The 19,314-nt window shown below is 47.0% G+C and overlaps 1 protein-coding gene and 1 pseudogene across 2 annotated transcripts; both read left to right on the top strand.

The window, feature by feature from the left end:
* The first annotated feature begins 3,789 nt into the window (after positions 1–3,789).
* LOC109784498 (uncharacterized) lies at positions 3,790–6,629 on the top strand (annotated as a pseudogene).
* Positions 6,630–7,412: 783 nt separating this feature from the next.
* Positions 7,413–10,578, top strand: LOC109784504 (uncharacterized). Of its 2 annotated transcripts, XM_040394339.2 has the most exons (5): positions 7,469–7,564; positions 7,658–7,890; positions 9,156–9,300; positions 9,863–9,956; positions 10,080–10,578. In XM_040394339.2, exons 1-5 carry the CDS (start codon positions 7,541–7,543, stop codon positions 10,400–10,402), a joined length of 819 nt encoding a protein of 272 aa, XP_040250273.1. In that variant the 5' UTR covers positions 7,469–7,540; the 3' UTR covers positions 10,403–10,578. The 2 variants fall into 2 exon arrangements, with proteins under 2 accessions (XP_020198690.1, XP_040250273.1); XM_020343101.4 differs by having other exon boundaries at positions 7,413–7,890.
* The last annotated feature ends 8,736 nt before the right edge of the window (positions 10,579–19,314 follow it).

The following is a 19,314-nucleotide window of genomic DNA, read 5'->3' as shown; positions in this document are numbered from 1 at the left end:
CGCTTCCAGGCCCGCCTCTCCCTGGTGGCAATCTTTCGACCCAGAACTCACGCTGGCCATGGCGGACGCAAGGGAACGATGATGAATGACTTGTTTGTTTTTGCCTTTTTGTGGATGAGGAGTTGAGGAGGAATGTGCAGTCATCTTGGAGTAGTAGTATTTATAACCGCGTAGTAATACGCTCCTAAGTGGGAAACCGTTTAGGTTTTGATCAGTGTGAACAGGTTTGCAATTTGGAATGTGACGGAACGCGGCCTCCCTGTTGTTCTAAAAAAATTATGACGGGACGCATGCTCAAACTTTACTGACGGTTATAAGTGCGGCACTATTCCCGGAAGGCGTAACGTGGGCACGTACGCCTTCTCGGCCGCGTACGTGGCGTTTGCACCATAGGGTGCACCGCAATAGGCAATGTCAGCACACGTCTTGTTCCAACAACCGTGCGCGCTCGTTATTACCATCGCTCACGCTTCTTTTAATTAGAATGGGTGTGCCTGTCTAGCGCACACACGTTGATCTATCTAACTGTTTCAGTTTGTTGTGGCTAATCGCAAACAGTTCATCCATGTGAAGTGTATGCCATCAATCGCAGACACTTTGATCTGGCTTACCCGTTTCTATTCTGTTGCCTAATCGCAAACAGTTAATCCTTCTGAAGCGTATGCCCTCAATCACACACACCTTGATCTGGCTGACCGTTTCTTTTGTGTTGCCTAATCACAAACAGTTCATCCGTATGCTGTATATCGCACACACCTTTATCTGACTGCCCGTTTCTTTTGTGTTGCCTAATCACAAACAGTTCATCCGAGTGAACCGTATGCTCTATATCGCACACTCCTTCATCAGGCTGCCCGTTTCTTTTGTTCCGCCTCATCGCAAATAGTTCATTGGACTGAATTGCATGCCCTGGATCGCACACGCAACTAAAATATGAACCGTATTTGATGCATCCTCCATTGCAAACGTTTTGCACCTTTTTTGGCGGTTTTTTTACATCCTCGTTTGTGATTGATGCATCGCACACAGTTTCGTGAAAGGGTCTTTGATCGTAGTGTCACGTTAGCAGCATCCTGCAGTAGTGTAGGTATCAAATTGTAATTTTTATTTCTTCTGAGTTATAAGTAAATAGAAGTGTGATGATCATTATTATTCATTTTTAGAGCAGTGCCCCAGTGAGGAAAGGATGATGGAGACTATGATTCCCCACAAGTCGGGATGAGACTCCGGACAATGAGAGAAAAGAAATAAAAAGAAAAAAGGAAAAAAAGAAAAAGAAAAAGAAAAAGGAAAGAAAAGGAAAGAAAAAAGAAAAAGAAAAAAATTAACAAAGAGAGAAGGGGCATTGTTAGTATCCTTTACCACACTTGTGCTTCAAAGTAGCACCATGTTTTTCATATAGAGTCTCCTATTTAGTCACTTTCATATACTAGTGGAAATTTTTCATTATAGGATTAGATGCACATCCACTTAGTTTTCGTATTGAGATTTCATACACTTATAGCTCTTAGTGCATTCATTGCATGACAATCCCTACTCCTCGCATTGATATCGATTGATGGGCATCTCCATAGCCCGTTAGTTAGCCACGTCGATGTGAGACTTTCTTACTTTTTTGTCTTCTCTATATTTACCCCTATCATCATACTCTATTCCACCCGTAGTGCTATATCCATGACTTGCGCTCATGTATTTGCGTGAGGGTTGAAAAAGCTGAAGCGCGTTAAAAAGTATGAACCAATTGCTCAGCTTGTCATCGAGGTTGTGCATGATAAAAACTTTGTGTTAAGAAGACAGAGCATGACAAGACTATATGATTTTGTAGGGATAGATTTTTTTAGCGTTGATATTTTAAAAGACATGATTGTTTGTTGGGATGCCTGAGTATTGATGTCTTTATGTCAAATTATAGACTATTGCTTTGAATCACTTATGTCTTAATATTCATGCCATGATTAGACGTATGATCAAGTTTATGCTAGGAAGCATTACACATCAAAAATTATCTTTTTTATCATTTACCTACTCGACGACGAGCAGGAATTAAGCTTGGGAATGCTGATACGTCTCCGTCGTATCTATAATTTTTTATTGTTTCATGCCAATATTATACAAGTTTTACATACTTTTGGCAACATTTTATATGATTTATTTGGACTAACTTATTGATCCAGTGCCCAGTTCCTGTTTGTTGCATGTTTTTTGTTTCGGAGAAAATCCATATCAAACAAAGTCCAACGCGATAAAATTTTACGGAGAATTATTTTGGAATATATGTGATTTTTGGGAGTTGGAATCACCGCAAACGGAGGCCCACACAACCCACAAGACACCAGGGTGCGACCCAGGAGCCAGGCTCGTGGTGGTGGGTTGTGCTCACCTCGTATGTCGGTTGGAGCTCTACTTCGGGCGCAAGGAAGCTTATATCCGGAAAAAAAAACCGTGTTAAAATCTCAGTGCAATCGGAATTACGGATCTCCCGGAATATAAGAAACGGTTTTCGGCTAGATCTAGGGAACGCGAAACAGAAGGGAACAGAGAGGGAGATCCAATTCGGAGGGGCTCCCGCCCCTCCACCGCCATGGAGGCCATGGACCAGAGGGGGAACTCTCCTCCCATCTAGGGGGGAGGCCAAGAAAGAAGAAGGAGGAGGAGGGGGGCTCTCTCCCCCTCTCTCCCGGTGGCGCCGGAACACCGCCGGGGCAAGGATCGTGACGGCGATCTACATCAACAATCTTGCTACCGTCAACACCAACTCTCTCCCCCTCTATGCAGCGATGTAACACCCCTTCTCCCCGCTGTAATCTCTACTTAAACATGGTGCTCAACTCCATATATTATTTCCCAATGATCTATGGTTATCCTATGATGTCTGAGTAGATCCGTTTTGTTATGTGGGTTAATCATGATCTTGGTTGGTATGATTGTATATTTTATTTATGGTGCTGTCCTACGGTGCCCTCCGTCTCACGCAAACGTGAGGGGTCCTCGTTGTAGGGTGTTGCAATACGTTCATGATTCGCTTATGGTGGGTTGCGAGAGTGACAGAAGCTTAAACCCAAGTAGGTGGGTTGTTGCGTATGGGATAAAGAGGACTTGATACTTAATGCTACGGTTGGGTTTCACGACCTTAATGGTCTTTAGTAGTTGCGGATGCTTGCTAGGGGTCCAATCATAAGTGCATATGATCCAAGTAGAGAAAGTATGTTAGCTCATGCCTCTCCGTCATATAAAATTACAAGAATGATTACCGGTACTTGTTATCGATTACCTAGGGACAAATAACTTTCTTGTTGACAAAAGCTATCCACTTTTATTACCTTGCAATTTATTCGTAGTTTTATTCTCGCAAAATACTCGTTGTGATATTCTTGCAAAATAGTTTCATACTTGTTTTAGGTAAAGTAAACGTTAAGCATGCGTAGAGTTGTATCGGTGGTCGATAGAACTTGAGGGAATATTTGTTCTACCTTTAGCTCCTCGTTGGGTTCGACACTCTTATTTATTGAAGAAGGCTACAAACGATCCCATATACTTGTGGGTTATCATTAGGTGAACCCATTTAACAAAAATCTCTCCTGCCAGAGCATCCCATTCGCTCCAGAAGTGTCTCCCTTCTCACCAGACAGTCCCAGCCTATGGGTGGGCAAACCCGTGTCGCCACCGGTGCCTTCTACAATCGTCAGCCTCTTTCAAATAGAAAACATGAGCGCCGATTGAGGCACAAGGATGGGGACGAGATGAATCACATGTCGGGGTCGCCCCGTATCACCGCTGCAGGCATCCCCAATGTACAACGGCGACCTCCTCGCCGAGGCACTCTTCCGCCTCCCCATGACATTCCTCCGTGTCTCCTTCAGCTTCACCTACAAGTTTCGTCCAAGAGGTGTGATGAGGCTCACCCCAGCCCTAATCTCACCTACCTAAAAGAACCTAACGTTCAACTTTTGTTTTGATTTTTTTCCTTCTTTCTCAAATTTTCACCTGTTTTCCCCCTGAAGACAATAGTACTATTTATAGTAATAATAATAATAACAACACCATGTTGGGCGCCCCCCGCTCTCAACCCACCCGCATCCCCTAATTATGCGTGTTGTACCCCTTGCAGTTGCTCACCACATGCAATTGGCGCAGATTTGGAAATAAACTCAAAATATCTTATTTTTTTAATCTCAACCTGTGTATTATGCCCGCTGAAAAAGAGAACTTCTCTGCACCCCTAGTTATGTGCGCCTTGTGCCCCCAAAAAAGTACACGCAATTTCCATGATGTGCAGTTGCATGTTTTTTTGCGAGAAACCGTCGATCTATTCATCTTTAAAGACAAGTGTGTGACTGGGTCGCAAGTTTGCAAAAGAAAAACCTACTTTTTTACAATCCTAACTAATTTTTTATGTCCATGCAATGGGAAAATAAATTTTGTTGTTGCAATCATGTTGTTAGAAGCATGCTAACTTGCATATTCAAAATAAAATGAATGGTAATTTAAGTATTATAAAAAGACAAAGAAAGAAAAATGTGACAAGGACAAAAATAGTAAAGTAAAAAAGGCAGGAAATTTTAAAAAAAATCAAAGACATATAAAGGTTAAATGGAAATCATAAAAAAGAAGAGAAATGTGAATAAAAATAAAAATAAAAAGGCAAAGACATGCATTGAGACGTGGCCTTGAAAAGGCCCAGAAAACAAAACGAAAAGGGCTTGAAATCAGGATGGGTTGCTAGTACGTATGCGGCGAAAAAAAGGAAAAATCGTATGAATATGCGAATCTTTGATTGAGGAGGTAAAAGCACCCAAGTACCCTAACTTGCATGAAATGTGATGATTTAGTCCCAAACTTGCAAAATGCAATTTCACCATACTCCAACTTGCACTAGATGTGATGATTTAGTCCCCAACCTATCACAGCTCGACAGGTGGCAGCCAGGTGGCTTGACCAGGCTTCGTCTGCACTTTTGCAGGAAACACCCTGCCGTCTTCTCTAATTAACCCGCAGTACTGGATGTTAAGGTGCAGTTAACTGCAGGAAACACCCTGCCGGACCACAGCTGCCGCCGGCGCCCGCGCCGCAGCAGCACGAGGAGCAAGGTAATGATGGTCAACGCACTACTGTTCGTCCGTCAATTTTAGCTGCTCTCGTTCACGTCAGGTCAAAATTGACAGTACTGGACGTACTGCCGCTTTGACCATTGCGTTAGTATATTTTGGAGCGTTATGGTTTTTGTAAGATTGCGTGACGGGGTAGAAGGATTTTACTGTGGTGGATTTTTGTCTGGAATGGAACCGAGACCGAGAGAGCTCCCAAAAAAATGCAGTTTTTGTCCGAGAGCTTGGGGGAGCAGTGACCCAGTACATACATTTTCTTGCACGCCCGCATCTCGAAATCCAATCAATTAGTTTACGCACTTGTTAAATTCATACAGAGCAAGAAACCAGCTTCGATCTTTGAGAGATGATGAGGAATGCCACTTGATGGATTCTTTTAGGATCGTATAAAGGGCATATGTGAGTTCTGAACTTCTGTTTAGTGGCCCACGAACACACGAAAAAGAGTCCCATCATGACTAGGCTCCCCCCTCCCGTTGCTTTCTGGCCCTGTCTCTCTCTATTGCACCAGCTTCTAGCGCTTAACGTTAATCTTTTATTATCTGTGATGATCTGAATCCTGCTGCTGATTCGCTGATACTCTTGTGCTTCATGCAGAGCGGGAGATCGGCGCTGCCGCGCCTGAGCCCGTCGTCCAGTACACGCCGCCGGCGCCGCTAATGCCGTCCCCGCCCTCGGTCAACGGCGTCAATGTCATTATGTCAGTGCCAGCACCAGCAGCGTCTCGGCCACGTCGCAGAGCCTCCTCGGCAGCATGTTCGCGCCGTCTTTCATGGCCCAGGCGCCGCAGTACCCGGAGCGCGCACTGGCCGCCAAGTCCCCGTCGCTGTGCCTCGTGACCGACGCCGCGTCCGCCCAGCTCTCGGCCCCTGCGGCTGACCGGCAACAGCAGCTCCCGCCGCCGTCGCCGTCCCCGTCGGCGCACATGTCCGCCACGACGCTGCTTCAGAAGGCGGCGCAGATGGGCGCCACCTCGTCGAGCTCCTCGTTCCTGCGTGGGCTGGGCCTGGACATCTCGTCGTCGTCGCCGGCGTCGACGTCGTCAGGTCAGCATCAACAGCAGCAGCACCACCACCAGGAGCCCATGCAAATGCAGTTCCCGGAGGGGTCGCTGCAGCAATGGCCGCCGCGGTTGGAGCCCGAGCCAGCTCCGATGATGTCGGCCGGGCTGGGCCTCGGGTTACCATACGACTCTACCGGCGGTCCGATGGGGTTGCCGGAGCTCATGATGGGCCAGTCATCACTGTTCAGCGCCAAGCCGGTCACGCTGGACTTCCTGGGGCTCGGGATGAGCCCCACCGGCGCAACGACGAGCAGGGGCCTCCCCGTGTTCATGCAGCCCATGGGCGGCGCGGTCGGCATGGCCCGGACCGGCAGCGGCGCGACGGAGACGTTCGGCTCCGGCCCGGGCGCTCAGGCCAAGCCGTGGGAGAGGAACCCGAGCAGCTCGCCGATCCTGTGAAAGGACTGCTGGGCAGTAGTAACACGTAGCACAGCAGCTGTAAAATGCTGCTTGTGTCTAATTAGCAGCAGCTAGTCGTCAGTCTTTCGCCGTTCTTTTGTTTCTTAGGTTACAATCAAGTACGTAAGTTACTTTTGTTCCTTTAGGCTTCAGCTTAGTACTCCTGCCCTGCCCTGCCCTGAAGCAAAGTTTCCTTTCAAGTTCATTCACAGATCAGTCGGTGTTTCCTGCAGTTAACTGCACCTTAACATCCAGTACTGCGGGTTAATTAGAGAAGACGACAGGGTGTTTCCTGCAAAAGTGCGGACGAAGACCAGTCAAGCCACCTGGCTGCCAGCTGTCGAGCTGTGATAGGCTGGGGACTAAATCATCACATCTAGTGCAAGTTGAGGTATGATGGAGTTGCATTTTGCAAATTTGAAATTAAATCATCACATTTCATGCAAGTTAGGATACTTGAGGTGCTTTTAGCTCTTGATTGAGTGAATCAAACGAGCAGTGATGAAGAAAAGGACAAGAAAAGGTCGGCAGTTGTGTTCTTACACGTGGCCCCGCGTGTCATTCGCAGTCTATCTATCCGCGTCTGGATAACTTCGTATCGAAGTCAAGCACTGTTCCATTTTTTTTCATTTTCTTTAATCTGAGAGAAGCTCTGTTCTTATCCACTTTCTCACCCTACCGCCTCCCTCCCCTCACAGTATACTCACACGAAACACCCCGAACAATCTTTTACTCCCTCCGTCTCAAAATATAAAAACGTTTTTGACACTATAAGGACAGAGGGAGTATTTCATAACACGCACCTTCCTACACTTGTCTGACACGAGAGAAGGCTTACACGAGCCAGCTTAGAAAACCACAAGGTCTCTTTTGCAATTGCCCCCCGATTTTTTCGGACGGTAGAAACGAAAGGGGGAGAGCGCAGAGGAGAGGAGAGGCGAGACGCCACCGAAAGAGGAGAGAGCCATCAGCCATGGGAGGAGGCGTCATGCGCACCGCCGCGAAGGTCGGCCTCGCCGGGGGCGCCGCGGCGGCGGCGGGCCGCTTCCGCAACGTCGCCCCGTCCTTCGCCACGGCGCCCGCCGCCGAGGCCGCGTCGGCGGCGCCGCTGCTGTCCGCGGCCGGGGAGATCCCCGCGGTGGCGCCGGCCGGGTCGCAGTGGGCGTCCTGGGAGGTGGACGACTGGGAGTTCGCGGACTGGAGGTCCGAGTCGGCGTCCGAGGCGGACGTGGCGGTGGTCGGGGGGCCGAGGCTGGTCTTCGCCCCGCCGTCGCGGGAGGAGGCCGAGGAGGCCACCGCCGAGCTCCGGGAAGCTATTGACAGGTGACTTGGATGCATTTCTTCTTGGGACTTGTCGAGTTGGAGATCGATTTGCTCTCTGGGTTTTCTCGGGGACGATTGATTTTCCTCTGATTGCTTTGGCCGGTGGTCTGGAATATTAAGAAGCTTTATGCTCTCTTGATAATATGCCCGTTCTGATTTGATGGTACCAAATTGATTTATGAGGGTTTAAGAACTGGATTCGTATACTGCTTAAATTTGAGACCCTAGGACATGTTACGCTTATAGGGATGCTTAAGGAAGAAAATAGTAAAAAATGTACCGAGTTAGAAAGCGCCTACGCTAAGAGCTCTTGTCTCCAACGCACCTAAAGTAAGCGCTGCATCGCATAGGTAGAGCAGTGGGAAAGAGTAGTGATGCCAACCTTGGGCCAGGGAAAGAGTCCCAATCTGGCAAAACGGCTGGGATCTTCTCCCCTAGCGCCTGTAGGTAGCATCGCGTTGTAGATCGCCTTATTGTAATTGTAAGTCAAATACTTCACTGTACCCATTACTTATACTTCATGATAAAGAGAAGAACCTCTCTGAAATTTATGTTCATTTTGTATGTGATGGGTCAATTATGGTGCTGTTCAGGGGAGTGTTCAATTTGCACTCAAGAAGTATCAAATCAAAATTAGTTTTCTGAGTGTCAAAAAGAAAATAAGAAGGGGAGCCTTGGTGCAGCGGTGAAGCTGTTGCTTGTGACCTCAAGTCCTCGAAACAGCCTCTGACCCTTCCCCGAACCCTGCGCAAGCGGGAGCTACGTGCACCGGGCTGCCCTTTTAGTGTCAAAAAGAAAATAAGCATGCCATGAAGTTCGAAGGCCTGTTTGTGTTTAAAATTTGTTATCAAATTATGGTTCTATTCTTCACTTATCACTAAGAACTCCAGACATCACTGCTCCAATATATTAGTGAGTAGTAAATAAAGGAAGGCGAGTCCAGTTTGGTTCCTTTACACTACTCCAGTTGACTAACTCATGTTTTTTTTTAAACTCATGTTGGTTCATTCAACAAGCTAACCTTGAACAGGCTATGATTTCGTCACATCCTTACAACGCTGCCCCTTCAGTTCTCTTGTATATTGCAGGAGAAAACGCTCTGTGCATCCAGTACAAATGTTATGTTTGTTTATATTGAAGTTTTTGCTACCTTTATGTTTCAGAATTTGTTCCATTTGCACATATTTCCTCCTTCTTCATGTACATCTTATGTTACTTTATCCAAATGTTCTGTTTAAGAAGCCTTACAAAATGATTGTTTGTAGGGTTTATTTTAAAGAGACTCCAGTAGAAGTTGTTAAGGAACATGATCAAGAGCTTAGCAAGCTGGGAGCCGATGCATTGATTCCTGCTATGCCGGGACATGTAGTGCAGGCTTTTACATTGTTAAAATCAAGCCCAGAGGCTCAGGTCTGTAACTGCATTGCTTTAATCAGTTGTTCTTACCGTCTATATGGATTGCACTGTTATTTCTCTGTTGTTGGCTTTGTATACTCGTAAAATTTTAGTGAAGTTGCTTTTGAAAAGAGACACTTTTAGTTAAATTCTATGGACCTGTTATCACTGAGGATTTGTTGTGTTGACGTCATACTGTGGCAGTCATCAATCAGTTTATAGCTTGTTATCGTTGCTTTATGCTGTTCCCTTGATAATTTTGGTAGGTTGTGTACTTTTAGTTTGTATATGAGTGTGTTGTAGTGTGGTGTTCATGGTTTCCATTTTTTAGCTGCTTCATTTCCAGAAGCATGGCACCTTGTCATTAGATAATTGATGCCAGGTGAATTTGTATGTAACATACCAACATTTAATTCATGGTTTTAATGAATTATTTTCATCTTTTAGTTGCATACCTCTTGTCATTAGATAATTTATGTCAAGTGATTAACTATATGTAGCATCGCAAGATTTAGTTGAGCCGAGGCATTCTGACATCCCGTTTCTGTCACTTATGTTTTTTCATCTTGATCTCCAGAGCGTTGTTGCCTCGCTTGCATCAGATAAAAATGTGTGGGACGCGGTGTTGAAGAATGAGAGGGTTATGGAATTTTACAAGAGTCACCAGCAAAGTATGTTTCACCTTGTCCTAACCTCAAAAGTTACATCTTGCGTTTATTGTTTCTCGCAAACTGTACCCCCATTATTTTTCTGTGGGTATTGTATGACCATTACTGTCTTCTCCTGTGATACAGCTCTGGTCAATACTTTTCCTGAGGGCACCGACTCTACTGACTCAGTAGAGTCACCGGAGAAATTTGAAGAGGCATCCCCAGAATATGCACTGCCCACTGCCTCGCCTTTGTCGGACTTTGTGGACAATGCGAAGAAGACGATGATGGAGATGGTTGACAACATAACCAACTTTTTCCAAGACCTGTTCCACAACCCGGCAGAAGCTGAGGCCGGACCTGGCTCATCCTCTAAAAAGCCTTCGTTCGCGGAGATGGCGGCTGGTGGATCTTTCATGGCTCTTGCCATGGCGGTCATCCTAGTTGTTCTGTTCAAGAGGGCATGAACATATACTACAAGTTCAAACGCTCTTGGTGCCTATTGGGCTTTAAATCTGTCGAAAATAACTCGTGTTATGAATATGGATGTATTGTACAGCGTGTGTCCCCTGCCGTACTGTGTCAGTTAAAACTTCCGAGTGTTGAGACCAGTTTAATAAAGACATGTTATGTTCCTGGCTAATTGGTAATGCTACGCTGAAGCATGGATACTTTATCTGTGTTAGAGGTGTGATCATTTTTCTTCTTCTGAAAAGGCCATAGGCAATATATTAAGGGAACTGATCTGCGCCGGCCCAACGATTCGGCCGGTCGCGCGGGCCGTCAGATCCAATTACGTTAGACCGTCAGATCTAGGTAAAAACGGTTCGTCCCAGCTCCCTTCTTCCTCTGGCAGCACCCTTGTCTTTCTCCCCCGCATCTCGCGCACGGACCCTCCTGCAGCTCGGCGGGGCGGGGGCCACGCTCTCCTCCTACCCGCCTTCCTCCAGGTCGCAGCACTGCTCCTTGCTAGTTCTCGTCGCTGGGATTCGCGGGAACCCCACAACAGCATCTTGTTTTCGTGCTCGCTGTTCGCGCTTGAGAATGGATGTAGCAAAAACTTCGCCGGTAGTAGCAAATCCAACTATGGTTGCAGCAAAAATCATCATCGCCGCCGTCGCGAGGTCATAGCTCTGCCTTGATGGAGTTAGCAAAAAAATTCGCCGGTAGTACCAAAAAACATCTACGGTTACAGCAAAACTTGTCATCGCCGGTGCCCCACGACCATCCTTTGTTTGTATCAAAAATGAAGCCGGTTGTAGCAAACAATGGAGCCGGTTGCAGCTTTTCGGCGTCGTCCATGGCTTCCGTCGTCTATGGATGAAGCTTTTTTTGCCGCCGGTTGAAGCTTTTCTGTAGCTGGTTGTAGCAAACAAGGGAGCCGGTTGCAGCTTTTCGGCATCGTCCATGGCTTCCTCGTCTATGATTGAAGCTTTTTTTGCCGCCGGTTGAAGCTTTTCTGTAGCCGGTCGCAACAAAATTAAATGTCAGTTCCAGCTCGTGCTCCGCCCGGTTCCAGCAAAACAGTGATGGTTCCAGCTTCGGCGATGACCGGTTGCAGCAAAAAAGGATCCTGTTTCCAGCTCCCAATCAAGCCGCTTCCAGCAAAAAAAACTGAGCAGAGTAGCATGCTCCCTGAGAAGGAGATGGAGGTGTGGAGGAGGAACAGGGAGAGGAGAGGGGGGAGGCTTGCGGCGGTGGATCTCATCGGGGCCACGCGCATGGCCAAGGGTGCCGGGGCGCGGCCGGAGACATGTGTGCTGGTGGGTGCGGGCGGGGGCTGGTGCCTGTGATGCGGGTGCCCCGGCGTCCTCGTTGCAGGGAAGAAGAAGATGGGAAAAGAACGATTGGAAGCAGTGCTCTCGTCGCCTTGTTTTTTTTCTAAGGGGTGCTTCCATCGCCAGTCGCATGATCAATAGCGATCGCAGGGCCCGCGCGTGTCCGGCGGAACGTTTCCGCCGGCGCGCCGTCTGGAAACGTTTCCCATATATTAACCCATTACAAAACTTTCTTTTATAAATTGGGAAATACACAACTCTTTAAGGGTGCCAAGTCTTCTTTGTCATGGAGCAACCCCTTAAAAACTTTCTTTTATAAATTGGGAAATACACTCAACTCTTTAAGGGCGCCGAAGTCTTCTTCGTCATGGAGCAACACGACTCAACTTCTACCACGAGGAACTCAACTTCTACCACGACCGACACATTATCTCCCACAAAGACCAATTACCCTCCTAAAGTGAAGTTGATGGACGGGGATGTGTTGAGAAAAAATTCCAGAATTGGTAGCCTTCCAAATTAAAGAGACATGTCATTTTTTCAAGGAAAAACTTCCGATCAAATTCATCATCTTCCATGGCACCATAATGAACATCAGAAATAACTGAAATCACATCTAGGTTCGTAGACTACCTAGCAACAACAAAATCACATTTAGGTTTGTAGACTATCTAGCAACAACTACAAGCATTGGAGCGAGTCGAACGCATGTCGTTGTCATTGTCCCTCCCTTATCGAAGTCAAGCAGAATTTGTTGTAATAGACAGTCGTGAAGTCGTCGTGCTAAGGTCCAATAGGACCAATGCATCAGAACACCAACCGGCGCCGAAGAAAAGAAGCGTGAATCGGAGGATCCAATATGTAGACACTCAAACGAAGGCTAGATCTACGGAGATCCATCGGAGAGCAACATCAAATCAAATCCCACGAGATCCGTAGGAGAAACACCTCCACACGCCCTCCGATGACGTTAGACCCAGAATCTTGTGAAAACAATGGTCGAAAAGTCATTATGGATTACAGAGGTTTATGGATGTTGAAGTCTCTAGCCAAAGACAGAAGATGGTGATGGAGATGACGGTGAAGACGTTGGAGGAGATGGCAGTGATGACGATTCCTTTGGTGGCGTCCCCATATCACCAGAAGGGAGGGAGATAAAGCCTCCCTCCTCCTTCTTCCTTGGCCTCCCCCCCTAGGTGGGAGAAGGGTTCCTCCTATGGTTTTTGGTGGCCATGGTTGCGGAGCACGAGAGCCTCGCCCGTGATTGCATCTGACTCTCAAGGGGGTTGATTCTAGACGCTGAAATTTGACTCCCATCATTGTTTTTTCTTTGATTCGTAAATCCAAAAAATCTGGAATCTAGGGTAGCTCAAAAACTCCGAGCGCAAGTTTGTGGACATGGGGAGCTCCATAAGGTTCTCAAGTGTCGAGCTCCATAAGGATCCCTTATAGAGGTATAAAATATAGAAGGGATCCAAAGAGGGCATCCACCACACCATTGACTCACGCACATAGGCCACGACATCGAGATCGCCTGCCTTCATCATCATCTACGTCACTTCCATCGGATCTTTCACCCATCTCGTTGTAATCTCGTACTCGCTGTGGATTCGTACGCAGATTACTCTATTGTATTAATCAAATATTCTCTCTGTAAAGAAATATAAGATCTTTTAGATCACTATGTTAGTGATCTAAAAGATCTTTATTTCTTTATAGAGGGAGTACAATGTATTTTAACTATACAATAATCCAAGTATAAAGAAATAAAGATACAATAGAGTAAGGCTGCCTCCCAACTTCAGCCCGCCGTCGATAGGGCCGCCGACATGCTGCCTTGCTGGAAGGCGTATCTCATGAACAAGGCTGGCCGCCTCGCGCTCGTCAAGGCGGTCCTCGCGGCGATCCCTATCCAAAGAAGACCCTGAAGGCACTTGAGAAGATCCAGCGAGGCTTCCTTTGGGCTGGGCGCGCGGAGGCCAACGGCGGCAATTGCCATGTCAACTGGTAGCGCGTCTCCAGGCCGATCTTGTTGGAAATATGCCCTAGAGGCAATAATAAATGGTTATTATTATATTTTCTTTGTTCATGGTAATTGTCTATTGTTCATGCTATAATTGTATTGTCCGGAAATCGTAATACATGTGTGAATACATAGACCACAAAGTGTCCCTAGTAAGCCTCTAGTTGACTAGCTCGTTGATCAACAAATAGTCATGGTTTCCTGACTATGGACATTGGATGTCATTGATAATGGGATCACATCATTAGGAGAATGATGTGATGGACAGGACCCAATCCTAAGCATAGCATAAAAGATCGTGTAGTTTCGTTTGCTAGAGCTTTTCCAATGTCAAGTATCTTTTTCTTAGACCATGAGATCGTGCAACTCCCGGATACCGTAGGAGTGCTTTGGGTGTGCCAAACGTCACAACGTAACTGGGTGACTATAAAGGTGCACTACGGGTATCTCTGAAAGTGTCTGTTGGGTTGGCACGGATCGAGACTGGGATTTGTCACTCCGTATGACGGAGAGGTATCTCTGGGCCCACTCGGTAATGCATCATCATAATGAGCTCAATGTGACTAAGGCGTTAGTCACGGGATCATGCATTGCGGTACGAGTAAAGAGACTTGCCGGTAACGAGATTGAACAAGGTATTGGGATACCGACGATCGAATCTCGGGCAAGTAACATACCGATTGACAAAGGGAATTGTATACGGGATTGATTGAATCCTCGACACCGTGGTTCATCCGATGAGATCATCGTGGAACATGTGGGAGCCAACATGGGTATCCAGATCCCGCTGTTGGTTATTGACCGGAGAGGCGTCTCGGTCATGTCTGCATGTCTCCCGAACCCGTAGGGTCTACACACTTAAGGTTCGGTGACGCTAGGGTTGTAGAGATATGTGTATGTGGAAACCCGAAAGTTGTTCGGAGTCCCGGATGAGATCCCGGACGTCACGAGAGGTTCCGGAATGGTCCGGAGGTGAAGAATTATATGTAGGAAGTCAAGTTTCGGCCACCGGGAAAGTTTCGGGGGTTATCGGTATTGTACCGGGACCACCAGAAGGGTCCCGGGGGTCCACCGGGTGGGGCCACCTATCCCGGAGGGCCCCGTGGGCTGAAAGTGGAAGGGAACCAGCCCTTAGTGGGCTGGGGCGCCCCCCTTGGGCCTCCCCCCATGCGCCTAGGGTTGGGAACCCTAGGGGGAGCTTCCCCCTTGCCTTGGGGGGCAAGGCAACCCCTTCCCCCCTTTGGCCGCCGCCCCCCCTTGGAGATCCCATCTCCCAGGGCCGGCACCCCTCCCAGGGCTGGCGCCCCCCCAGGGGGCCTATATAAAGGGGGGAGGGAGGGCAGCAACCTACAGCCTTGGGCGCCTCCCTCCTCCCCGCAACACCTCTTTCTCTCTCGTAGAAGCTCGGCGAAGCCCTGCCGGAGACCCGCTACATCCACCACCACGCCGTCGTGATGCTGGATCTCCATCAACCTCTCCTTCCCCCTTGCTGGATCAAGAAGGAGGAGACGTCGCTGCACCGTACGTCTGTTGAACGCGGAGGTGCCGTCCGTTCGGCACTCGGTCATCGGTGATTTGGATCACGGCGAGTACGACTCCGTCATCCACGTTCATTGGAACGCTTCCGCTCACGATCTACAAGGGTATGTAGATGCACTCCTTTCCCCTCGTTGCTAGTAGACTCCATAGATGCATCTTGGTGAGCGTAGGAAAATTTTAAAATTATGCTACGATTCCCAACAGTGGCATCATGAGCCAGGCCTATGCGTAGTTACTATGCACGAGTAGAACACAAAGCAGTTGTGGGCGTTGAGTTTGCCAATTCTTCTTGCCGCTACTAGTCTTTTCTTGTTTCGGCGGCATTGTGGGATGAAGCGGCCCGGACCGACCTTACACGTACGCTTACGTGAGACAGGTTCCACCGACTGACATGCACTAGATGCATAAGGTGGCTAGCGGGTGTCTGTCTCTCCTACTTTAGTCAGAACGGATTCGATGAAAAGGGTCCTTATGAAGGGTAAATAGAAATTGGCAAATCGCGTTGTGGTCATACGTAGGTAAGAAAACGTTCTTGCTAGAAACCTACAAACCACGAAAAAACTTGCAACAACAATTAGAGAACGTCTAACTTGTTTTTGCAGCAAGTGCTATGTGATGTGATATGGCCAGAAGATGTGATGAATGATATATGTGATGTATGAGATTGATCATATTCTTGTAATAGGAATCACGACTTGCATGTCGATGAGTACGACAACCGGCAGGAGCCATAGGAGTTGTCTTTATTATTTTGCATGACCTGCGTGTCATTGAATAACGCCATGTAAATTACTTTACTTTGTTGCTAAACGAGTTAGCCATAGAAGTAGAAGTAATCGTTGGCGTGACGACTTCATGAAGACACAATGATGGAGATCATGGTGTCATGCCGGTGACGAAGATGATCATGGTGCCCCGAAGATGGAGATCAAAGGAGCATAATGATATTGGCCATATCATGTCACTATTTGATTGCATGTGATGTTTATCATGTTTTTGCATCTTATTTGCTTAGAACGGCGGTAGTAAGTAAGATGATCCCTTATGATAATTTCAAGAAAAGTGTTCACCCTAACTGTGCACCGTTGCGAAGGTTCGTTGTTTCGAAGCACCACGTGATGATCGGGTGTGATAGATTCTAACGTTCGAATACAACGGGTGTTGACGAGCCTAGCATGTACAGACATGGCCTCGGAACACACGCAATACACTTAGGTTGACTTGACGAGCCTAGCATGTACAGACATGGCCTCGGAACACGGAGGACCGAAAGGTCGAGCATGAGTCGTATAGAAGATACGATCAACATGGAGATGTTCACCGATCTTGACTAGTCCGTCTCACGTGATGATCGGACACGGCCTAGTTAAACTCGGATCATGTTTCACTTAGATGACTAGAGGGATGTCTATCTGAGTGGGAGTTCATTAAATAATTTGATTAGATGAACTTAATTATCATGAACTTAGTCTAAAATTCTTTACACTATGTCTTGTAGATCAAATGGCCAACGTTGTCCTCAATTTCAACGCGTTCCTAGAGAAAACCAAGCTGAAAGATGATGGCAGCAACTATACGGACTGGGTCCGGAACCTGAGGCTCATCCTCATAGTAGCCAAGAAAGATTATGTCTTAGAAGCACCGCTAGGTGATGCACCAATCCCACAGAACCAAGACGTTATGAACGCTTGGCAATCACGTGCTGATGATTACTCCCTCGTTCAGTGCGGCATGCTTTACAGCTTAGAACCGGGTCTCCAAAAGCGTTTTGAGAAACATGGAGCATATGAGATGTTCGAGGAGCTGAAACTAGTTTTTCAAGCTCATGCCCGGGTCGAGAGATATGATGTCTCCGACAAGTTCTTCAGCTGTAAAATGGAGGAGAATAGTTCTGTTAGTGAGCACATACTCAGAATGTCTGGGTTGCATAACCGCTTGTCTCAGCTGGGAGTTAATCTTCCGGATGACGCGGTCATTGACAGAATCCTCCAGTCGCTTCCACCAAGCTACAAGAGCTTTGTGATGAACTACAATATGCAGGGGATGGAAAAGACCATTCCCGAGGTATATTCAATGCTGAAATCAGCGGAAGGGGAGATCAGAAAAGAACATCAAGTGTTGATGGTGAATAAAACCACTAAGTTCAAGAAGGGCAAGGGTAAGAAGAACTTCAAGAAGGACGGCAAGAGAGTTGCCGCGCCCGGTAAACCAGTTACTGGGAAGAAGTCAAAGTATGGACCCAAGCCCGAGACTGAGTGCTTTTATTGCAAGGGAAGTGGTCACTGGAAGCGGAACTGCCCCAAATACTTAGCGGACAAGAAGAAGGCCGGCAACACCAAAGGTATATGTGATATACATGTAATTGATGTGTACCTTACCAGTACTCGTAGTAGCTCCTGGGTATTTGATACCGGTGCGGTTGCTCATATTTGTAACTCAAAACAGGAACTACGGAATAAACGGAGACTGGCAAAGGACGAGGTGACGATGCGCGTCGGGAATGGTTCCAAGGTCGATGTGATCGCCGTCGGCACGCTACCTCTGCATCTACCCACGGGAATAGTTTTGAACCTCAATAATTGTTATTTAGTGCCAGCTTTGAGCATGAACATTGTATCTGGATCTCGTTTAATTCGAGATGGCTACTCATTTAAATCCGAGAATAATGGTTGTTCTATTTATTTGAGAGATATGTTTTATGGTCATGCCCCGCTGGTCAATGGTTTATTTTTGATGAATCTCGAACGTGATGTTACACATGTTCATAGTGTGAATACCAAAAGATGTAAAGTTGATAACGATAGTCCCACATATCTGTGGCACTGCCGCCTTGGTCACATTGGTGTCAAGCGCATGAAGAAGCTCCATACAGATGGACTTTTGGAGTCTCTTGATTACGAATCATTTGACACGTGCGAACCATGCCTCATGGGTAAGATGACCAAGACTTCGTTCTCCGAAACAATGGAGCGAGCAACCAACTTATTGGAAATCATACATACCGATGTGTGCGGTCCAATGAGTGTTGAGGCTCGCGGAGGATATCGTTATGTTCTCACTCTCACTGATGATTTAAGTAGATATGGGTATGTCTACCTAATGAAACACAAGTCTGAAACCTTTGAAAAGTTCAAGGAATTTCAGAGTGAGGTTGAGAATCAACGTGACAGAAAAATAAAATTCTTACGATCAGATCGTGGTGGAGAATATTTAAGTCACGAGTTTGGTGCACACTTAAGGAAATGTGGAATAGTTTCACAACTCACGCCGCCTGGAACACCTCAGAGAAATGGTGTGTCTGAACGTCGTAATCGCACTCTATTGGATATGGTGCGATCTATGATGTCTCTTACCGATTTACCGCTCTCATTTTGGGGTTATGCTTTAGAGACTGCCGCATTCACTTTAAATAGGGCTCCGTCGAAATCCGTTGAGACGACACCGTATGAATTATGGTTTGGGAAGAAACCTAAGCCGTCGTTTCTAAAAGTTTGGGGATGCGATGCTTATGTCAAGAAACTTCAACCTGAAAAGCTCGAACCCAAATCGGAAAAATGCGTCTTCATAGGATACCCTAAGGAAACCATTGGGTATACCTTCTACCTCAGATCCGAAGGCAAGATCTTCGTTGCCAAGAACGGGTCCTTTCTGGAGAAGGAGTTTCTCTCGAAAGAATTGAGTGGGAGGAAAGTGGAACTTGATGAGGTGATAGTCACCCCCTCCGAACCGAAAAGTAGCGCAGCGCGGGAAAATGTTCCTGTGGTGCCTACACCGACTGGGGAGGAAGTTGATGATGATGATCATGAAGCTTCAGATCAAGTTACTGAACTTCGTAGGTCCACAAGGACACGTTCTGCACCAGAGTGGTACGGCAACCCTGTCCTGGAAATCATGTTGTTAGACAACGGTGAACCTTCGAACTATGAAGAAGCGATGGCGGGCCCGGATTCCGACAAATGGCTAGAAGCCATGAAATCCGAGATAGGATCCATGTATGAGAACGAAGTATGGACTTTGACTGACTTGCCCGATGATCGGC

Source organism: Aegilops tauschii, chromosome 7 (genome assembly GCF_002575655.3).
Source record: "Aegilops tauschii subsp. strangulata cultivar AL8/78 chromosome 7, Aet v6.0, whole genome shotgun sequence".
NCBI classification, from domain to species: domain Eukaryota; kingdom Viridiplantae; phylum Streptophyta; class Magnoliopsida; order Poales; family Poaceae; genus Aegilops; species Aegilops tauschii.
This window is presented reverse-complemented; position numbering and strand designations above follow the sequence as displayed.

Bases quoted from the DNA above. Each gene is read 5' to 3' on its own strand.
- LOC109784504 (XM_020343101.4), top strand. From the start codon at position 7,541: ATGGGAGGAGGCGTCATGCGCACCGCCGCGAAGGTCGGCCTCGCCGGG. The intron at 7,891-9,155 runs GTGACTTGGATG...GATTGTTTGTAG, and splicing joins CTCCGGGAAGCTATTGACAG to GGTTTATTTTAAAGAGACTC. The intron at 9,301-9,862 runs GTCTGTAACTGC...CTTGATCTCCAG, and splicing joins AATCAAGCCCAGAGGCTCAG to AGCGTTGTTGCCTCGCTTGC.